Source organism: Pyrus communis, chromosome 6 (assembly GCF_041283825.1).
Source record: "Pyrus communis isolate YQ-2024b chromosome 6, ASM4128382v1, whole genome shotgun sequence".
Classification (NCBI taxonomy): domain Eukaryota; kingdom Viridiplantae; phylum Streptophyta; class Magnoliopsida; order Rosales; family Rosaceae; genus Pyrus; species Pyrus communis.
Window position 1 is genome coordinate 6,236,031 of NC_142570.1, and position 8,736 is coordinate 6,244,766.

Sequence of the window (8,736 nt, forward strand, 5' to 3'; positions counted from 1 at the left end):
TGTCCAAAATCACAAGAAAATCACATTAACTAATACAGATTAAAGTTCACAGCATTTATATATTGACGAATGATCGGAATATCACAATAATTATTTACAGTGAAACCACACATTATATTAGTAAGATCCACACATTATATTAGTACGACAGAACTTAACGACACAAACTAAACACAAACTAAACCTTAAACAATAAACGGAAGACGCCGTGTGATTTTGAACATAAAAAAACCTAAGCTTAGGTCTCGGGTCCTGCACTTACCGCCGCACGAGTCACCACGCGCCACCGTGCTCCAGCCACCCGCCTCCGTGCTCCAGCCACATGCATCCGTGATCCGCTGCGGTGGTGCCACGTGCCGTCACGCGCTGTCACGTGCCTGGAAACACGCGCGGCTGCATGGTCGCTGCCGACAGCAAACATGCCGACAGAGAACGTGCCGCCACTTTCGCCGAGGAACTCCTCATCCTCGACGAAGATTCGCAAATTCTTGGACTTCATATAGAACTCAACTGCTTCCTCGTCGAAATCCAGCACGAATGCCAACTTGATCAGCTCCGAAAGTGCAGGTATATGATCAGTGTTCTCCCACAGGACACCGGCAGATATTACTTCAGAGAAATATGTGGCAAACTCGATGACACTTTTCTGCCCTCCAGATCTGTCCATTTTCTGTGTGAAAAATGTGGACTTTTCTTTGTCCCATCGTATCTTTCGGCTTGCCCTCACGTTCAAAACCTCCCCGGAAGACAATGGTAAGTTATAGCTTACATTGATTGGTTCGGTTGTCTCCACAATAGTAAGATTGCGAAGGCCTTGCACAGCTTCATGCCTCCTTTCTGCTTCCATTTTGAAGGCGGGATCAGCTAGAAAACCAAGAATGAGCTTCAACAGCGGTTTCCCAATCAAACCATCCCTTGGAATTACCTGTTGCCCAAGGACAATTTCTAGGGGCACTTCTTCCTTCTGTACAGATTCGGAAATAGTGCGAACACCAATTTTCCTGTAAATTTCAAGCAATGTAGTCCGAGGTAATGCAGGCAAGCTCGGCTGAGGGTACCAAACAAATAAGGGGTGATGAGAAGACTGCTCAAAAAGATCCTTCACTAGCAAGTCATCAGCAAGAAACACGTCCGACTTGTTTAGCAACAAGATTTCATCTGAGCCGGAATTAACAGGCAGTTTCACCAAGGCCTCATGAAGAACTTTCTCTGTTTTCGAATTCCAGCTCTTTGCAATATAACCCCAGAACTTGCAACACTGCGCATGCGACAATCCATTTTTGGAGCTTTCCCAAACCTTCCAGAGCTTGCAGTAGTCCTCAATAGAAGGACGAGATTTTACCCCAAAAGCATACGAAAAGAACACTAGCAGGTCATGCTCAAAGTAGGTCTCCAGGACAGTCAGCTGCAAACCAAATAGCCCGTCTTTGTCATTAATAACGCATTGATCAGGACTAGCCCACTCTCCATTCTGATTTCCATTCGGAATCCAGATCCTTTTGTCAGCCTCACAATCCGGCTTCCACTTAAACTCATTCAAGTACTTATATACTCGAACGAAAGTGGAAAGTTCATTATGAAAATCAAGGTGGCTGGCAATCAATGGACATCCTTGCTCCACTTCAACGATCACCCCTATTGCAGAGAGCTCTTTTCTGTAGGTTGTAATTTTAGAACCATAAAATTCTTCGTCAATGAAAGGTCCGTCAGTCTTTTTCAGAAACGAATCAAATTTGGAGTTGAACAACAAGCACTTGCTGGGAGGCCTATAACCAGCATAAGTCTTCAACCATGGTTGAGAAACCTTCTTTCTGAATGCATCCGGAAAGGAATAATCTTTCGCCTGCAATAAAATCTGCATGCACTCCAGCAATGCTAGCGCATTTTCTGGGGAAATGCTGCTTGGTTTCTGGGGAAGACAAAGATTAGAAGCCACAAACATGACACCATCCTTGAATTCCACAATGACGCCCATGCACTTGAGCTCCTTCTTATATTCATGAATGTTCTTGCCATAATAATTTTCAGAATCGTCGATAAAAGGGAGATGAGATATTGGAGAGATACATTCCCAATCAGGACTAAAGAGAATGCACTCTCTTGGAGATCTATAATCACCATGACGAGTGCGCAACCACTTTTCCTCCCGAATGCAGCTTTTCAGATCTTCAGGAAATTCAAAAGGAGTTCCCTTCAGCTTTCTACAACACAACAGAAATGATGCAACATTTTCCTTGGTGATGGAAGTCGAAGATGCGTACTGCTTGAAATAACGAGCAAATACTTTGGCAGCCTTCTCATAATCAACAACCACCCCTATTTTCTTCAACTCATTTCTGTATAAAAATATGTTGTCTCCGTAGAAATTGTGATCAATCAATGGGAGACCACTAAACACCTGAAGAAGGCAACCCCATTCCTTGTGAAACAAGAGACATTCATGTGGAAACTTGTAAACATTGTTTGTTTTCAGGCACCTTGTTCCACTCAATGCTTGGACAATCTTATCAGATGAATTTGAGATATTCATAATTTTCAGCAGTAGTAGAATAGCATCCGATGTTAGAGAAGGTAATAAGCATGACGGTAGCTTTAGGTGGTCAATCATGAGCTGGTAATTTGTGCGGAAGGAAACAACCACACCAAGCAACTCGAGTTCTTCCCTGAAATGAAGAATTTCTTCACCGTAAAGCTCCTGATCAATGAATGGAATGTCACTAATTTTGGATGCAATTCGCCACCCTTGGTTGAACAAGACAGATCCAACTGGAGACCTATAGCCATGGGCCGTTTTAAGCCATTGCCCCTTTTTAATACTGGATATGAATTCTTCTGGTGAAAGATATCTGTCCCTCAAAAACTTGATAAAATTCAGGATTGAAAGTACACTGTATTTAGTTAAAATGGTTGAAGATGCAAGAGACATAAGACGATTCCCAATAAACTTGCATGCTTCTGCGTATTCAAACATAACTCCAAGTACTTTTAACTCCTCCTTGTAATCATTAATTTTCTCGCCATAATAACTCATGTCAACCAATGGGATATCAACAAAATTAGATCCACTCTGCAGAATGTTTCCACATGACGACGTGAGTATGAATGACTGCGAAGGTGGCCTGCTGGAACCTGAAGATCCATTCAAATAAACTTTCAGCCAGTTACCGTCTGCTATGCTTTTCAAAAACTTCTCTGGAATTTGAACCTTCTCGTATTTCAGGTGATGAATCCAGTCCAAAAGCAAGAATGCATTTTGCTTCGTAAGAGTTGAAGACACAGTTGGAATACATGCATTGGGAGCAGAAATATAAGGGACATCCGAAGCTGCAGCGTGATCTTTGAGGAACTCAAGGAGCTGCTTCTTTTTTGTAACTTTACCTGCATAGCGGCCTGGTTTTATGTAATCTTCTCCTAACTCGACATAGCCTTCTTCGATCCACAGATTTGAATCAGTCAAACCTGCCCATTTGCTTTCATTGGCAGGGACAATAAGCCCTCTCCTTTGTCTATTAACGTGGCCGTAGTTATTCACAAGTGGCATTTTACTACATAAATCTACAACTTGGTAAGCAGAGATATACTTATTGCACAATGAATGATACAAAAAGTGGGCATATGCAACAACAGGTTTTCGCTCATTGCCAAGAGAATGATTGAGGCGAACTGCATACTCGTAAACACTTACAGCATCAACCTTCAATTCTTCTGCAAACCATTTCACCAACTCCTCCTTCTTAGAACATGACTGGAGAGCTTGCTGGGTTATTTCTGGCATAAAAAGAAGACTCGCTGTGGATATAAATTCCTTGTTCCAATCAATCAACCATGTGATATGACAATAAAGACGGGATAGGAAAATCTTCTTTTCACCAATCTGCATTGCGCTTAAGCTGCAGAATGATACACTCTCGTCAAAATCCACGTATTTTATCAGTGGAATGTTCTTGATGTTGGTGCAGTGGAATGTCCGCCTCCATTTATCGGAGACAAACAACAGAAGCTCCAAATAGACATCCTCCGACACTCCGGCTACAATATCGGAACTCTGAATGCATTTAGCATACCACTCATCGTTGACTGGTTCAACTCCAAGGAAATTCAGAATGTGATCATACTCCTCTTTGTCAAATGAATCACACAAAACATATCTGCCATGGGAAGAGATGTTCCCCAAGCTAACCCTTTGGTGGCTCGCCTTTCTCAAAATACTCCAGAAAGCAGGCAACAACCTACCCACTTCGCGAGGTTTATGGAAGAACGTCTGCTTGTGTGACTTGGTTGGTACAATGTCTTCCTCAATAAGCAGTGCTTTGATTGACTCCCTCACAACATTCAATTCATCATAGGGGGTGTTCTGGACAGGTAAGAACCTAAAATAAGGAGGCAAACTAGAAACTGGTGCATCTCCTACAGTTTTCACGAGGGTGATAAATGCTTTGAGGAATGCAACGGGCACACAATTAAGAATTCCTTGATTCCACTTGCTGTCCAAGACAATATTTTCTCTTGATGATTGTAACAGAAAATCTGCCTGAATTATGAAAGGCAAATTTGTAAACATCCGAGTGGGAAGGAATGCGTAGACCCCGGGTGAGCTTGTTCCTCTATGAAGGCGCTCCCCATATGGAAATGCTAGTGTGATTACCCACTCATCGACCTCCATTCTCCTCTCCTCTCTGAATTCTTGCCTGACAGGAAACTTCTGCTTCCACATATAATAGCTACAATTTTTGTCGCCGTCCCCACTTTCTTTTGCACAGAGGTGGAGCGTGTAGGACTGAGCATCAATGTTCTTCCGCGCCACAAGATCAATCTCACTTGATATTGATATTGCGCTCACAGTGTTGAGCCTTGGATCCTCATTATCTTCCCTAACTGAGAGTCGCTTAATCTTTGAAAGAAACAAGAGAACTTCCGGATGCATGCTTGAGAGCTGCTGCTTCACAGGATGGACCTCGTCGGGCTTTAGAGGTAAGATCAGCGTTGTGGTTGGAAGGGCAGAACTAGAACCATATATCTGTTGTATGTCAGATAGAGTAGGATTTTCCTCAACCCATTCAGGAACAATGTACCCGAGATTGCAATGCGGACAAGGCTCTTTGCTGAACCTTATCTGATAGCCATTACTAAAGATGTAGGGCCGATCTGTGATCAGAAACACACTCTTGAAGCCAATTCCTGTAGATTAACCAGAAACATGGTTGAATTAGCACAACAATGATAAATCATAACTACCAAACAAGAAAGAAAACACATATAAGCTTATAGCCATTCCAAAATTCGGTTGTGTACTTTACCGATTAATACCTAAATTTTGATATCTGCAGAATAATTCCAATCAAAGTACTATTTTTTCTGTATCAAGCATACTATAATATAGCACATATATAGTTCGCAATAGACGACTGAAATGTGAACTCGCAGAGAATTATTAAATCTTGGAGCATTTCTATAACATAAGGGCTGATCATAAACATGTGCCACATTGTATCAAATGAAACGTTGGGTGGCTTCCATAATGCTAAGGGAAGTAATGTACTGATGAGCACATACCTTTCTCTCCAATGTAGCCGCGCTTCCGGTTGCCTTTCTTGGTGGACCGGCCAATGCTGCAAATGGATTCTATGTTCTTACGTGAAAATCCCTTCTCATTGTTGAAAACCAGCAATGTGGCAAGAGCCCCTGTGCCGGTTATGTCCCTGGACGTTATGACAAATTCAAGGGATGGATCAACGCCGTCTGCGTACTCATTGTCTTCTGCATTCTGTGAAGTAAAATACACCATGTTTTGTCATTTCAATCAAACCATATAAGAAACAAAAGTTAAATCTTAAAATTGTTCATAGTGGCTATCGATTAAGATTAAGATTCACTAGCATATATCTTCACAATACTAAATTATTTCCCATTTCCAATCGATTAAAACATTGAGAAATAGAATAGCATCTTATCCAATGTAATCTTTAACAGTTTAACTTTACTGAATGTATTAAACGAAATTAAAAACCTTCAAATACATTATCCAGCAAACTAATACCTACATGCATGCGCACAAACCTACATAAAGTCCTTAATCTTTCTTCAAAACGCATTTAGTTCTTGTGATACAAAAAAATATTGGGGAGAGGGGAAATTGAACACGCGACTCGGAATTGCTCTTTGCCACTTGAACTACAAGCTTCTTGCAAAAACATCTACTTTTCTTTTCTAGACAAGGATATATTATAAGGGAAATTCATTTCCGCATTTGACAAGGTGATATTCTTTCGGCACACCTTTTTTCTACCCTTAGAAACTTCATATTTATTTATGACATTTGAAGTGAATGAATGAAAGAAGAATTATTATTCTTATTCTAAGAAAGAATTCCTAGTGTTCACCAGGAGAAGAAAAATATAGAAAGAATTCCTAGTCAACTGACCTAACCACGTTAACATCAAAAATAAAATTCATCATGCATATTGATGTTAGATATTCAGAGAGACGGGTCACTAACCCACTCCTAACCACACTGAACTTGTCAACTCAATGATGTATTAACTAGGTGTTAAGTTTTATAAGTGTGGTTAGGAGTGAGCCAGTGGCCCATCTCTTTGAAAATCTGACATGAAATAAAAGCGTACAATTCTTTCAACACGTCTTGGACCTGATTTATTGGACTTGAATTTGCCTTCTTAAATTGAGGCTTTGAAAAGTTGCGCCAACTCCAACTTAAGAGTATTTAATTGATTGGGACCTCAAAACGTTACAATAGCACTAGTCCCTGAATGATGACTTGGCTGTGAAAAAAATTGTGTTAACTTTGGTACAACGGAGTTTTTATCATATATGGCCAAATTTTAGCCCCCAATTTCATAAATGTCAACTTTTATGACAAATTTCATACATAGCCAAAATCACTCTTGAATAGACCCAAATACCCTCAATTAAATCTTTTTTCTTTAAACTGTGCAAGCTTTTTCTCTTAATGAATGAGCAGCAAGTACGCAAAATTTCATAGGCTTACAATAAATTTGGATTCACCGGGAAGAAAACTGTTGTTCGAATATATCAACCTATAGGAACTGCAAATTATATGTCATACATAGTTTCATTTTTATATTAGGAACTTGAGATAGGACTGTTATTGTTCGTGTTCTTCACATTTATACGAGTATTTATCAAATATAGACAAAAATTAACCCTTTCAAAAATGTCACTTTTATAAAAAAATTCAAATATATCTAAAATTTCACTTAAGTAAACACAAATATCCTCAAATTTAACAGTAAAATAAATTAAAGGCTTTTTAGCCACCGTCGCCTTAAAACTGGTCCAACTTCACCTTCGCTCCTACACTCCACCACCATAACCCTATCCCCTTCAACCTCTTCATTGCCGACATTGAGCACCCTTGTGAAATCTACTTTCCGGCAGTCAAAATTAGTTTTTTCTCGGACATAAGCCAGTAGTCCTTTTGTATGTCTTACATGAGTTGGAATCGAAAGGAATGAGTAGGAATCGAAAGGAACTCCAAGGATTTTAGGTCCAGTGTAATTGGGTGTTAATTTTTACGGCATTTAGATTTATTTAGGTGTGTTTTTTTGCTATAATTGATAGTTTTTATAATTAAAAAAATGATATTTATGAAATTAGAGGATAAGTCTTGGCTATATATGATAAATACTCAGTGACACCAATTTGAAAATTGGTTTCCATTGTGATCCCATGTGGAGTCACTCAAGAGAGAGCATATTGGAAAATAAGATCCCAGATACAAAATAATGTAAAATTAATTTATAAAAATTTATATCCCTAATATCGCCGAGACCGAAGCCTTTTGTGATATTAAGAATGAGATATATTATTTTGTTGTATGGACGATGTGCAATCCTATCCTTCAACAACCGAGTGTTTTTACTAGGAGTGTATAAACATGTACAAACACATATACATATATATATATATATATATATATATATATATATAGATATAGGAATGGGAATGCAAATTACCTGAATCAGTTCCATGACAAAGTGGACAGATTTGGTATACAGTTCAAGAGAGAGATTTTTTACTGCCTGATGAAGATCTTCAGTTAAAGGGTTGAGTTTTTCCTCTCCAATGGAGAACTTTTCTTTGCGTATTTCTTCAATGTGCTTTCTCGGCGTTGCCATTTTCGGTACGTTCGACGGGCGATCACAAAACCACAGCCGGCTTTTCAGTTACAGAGAGATTAAACAAAGTCACAGAGACTCAGAGAAAGCAAGCAGGTAGAGCAAGTAAACAAGACAGAGAGTCGAGCGAAGGTGGACGCTACAAAGGAAGTTTTGGTGTTGGGGAGAGGGGGGGGTGGGGTTTTGTTTATATATAAAGGCCACAATTATTTTTCGGAATGGTTATGGAACCCAAAAATTTAATTATGCATTTAAGTTTTTTATATATATTAAGAAAAAAAAGGTCTTTAAGAGAAGAAATCTTTATTTTTATAAAATAAAAAAATAAAAAAAAAACTGGGAATATGACGCTCACACAACGTCGAGTTTTAATAATCTGAATCGTCTATTTTTCAAGTTGCACCTCATAGATCATCCTTGCAAAATATGTCAAATCGAAAGTATTTAAGGCATCTAATTAAATTCAAAGAAATTAACTAACACTTTGTTCTCTAAGAAACATTAAAATTTCATCTTGATAGTTAAATAGGCAACTGGTTTCCGACTGAATTGAATTGAAATTTTGTAAGAATGCTCTATA

General features: G+C 39.1%; 1 protein-coding gene across 1 annotated transcript; it reads right to left on the reverse strand.

Moving 5' to 3' along the window:
* LOC137709704 (uncharacterized) lies at window positions 1–8,389 on the reverse strand. Its single transcript, XM_088695598.1, has 3 exons — window positions 7,995–8,389; window positions 5,554–5,764; window positions 1–5,178 (listed from the first exon to the last, which is right to left on the reverse strand). Exons 1-3 carry the CDS (start codon window positions 8,154–8,156, stop codon window positions 239–241), a joined length of 5,313 nt encoding a protein of 1,770 aa, XP_088551724.1. The 5' UTR covers window positions 8,157–8,389; the 3' UTR covers window positions 1–238.
* Window positions 8,390–8,736: the final 347 nt, after the last annotated feature.

Coding starts and splice junctions, on each gene's coding strand:
- LOC137709704 (XM_088695598.1), bottom strand. CDS start 8,156: ATGGCAACGCCGAGAAAGCACATTGAAGAAATACGCAAAGAAAAGTTC. Junction 5,765..7,994: donor TTGTCATGGAACTGATTCAG/GTAATTTGCATT, acceptor TTTACTTCACAG/AATGCAGAAGACAATGAGTA. Junction 5,179..5,553: donor CGGCTACATTGGAGAGAAAG/GTATGTGCTCAT, acceptor GTTAATCTACAG/GAATTGGCTTCAAGAGTGTG.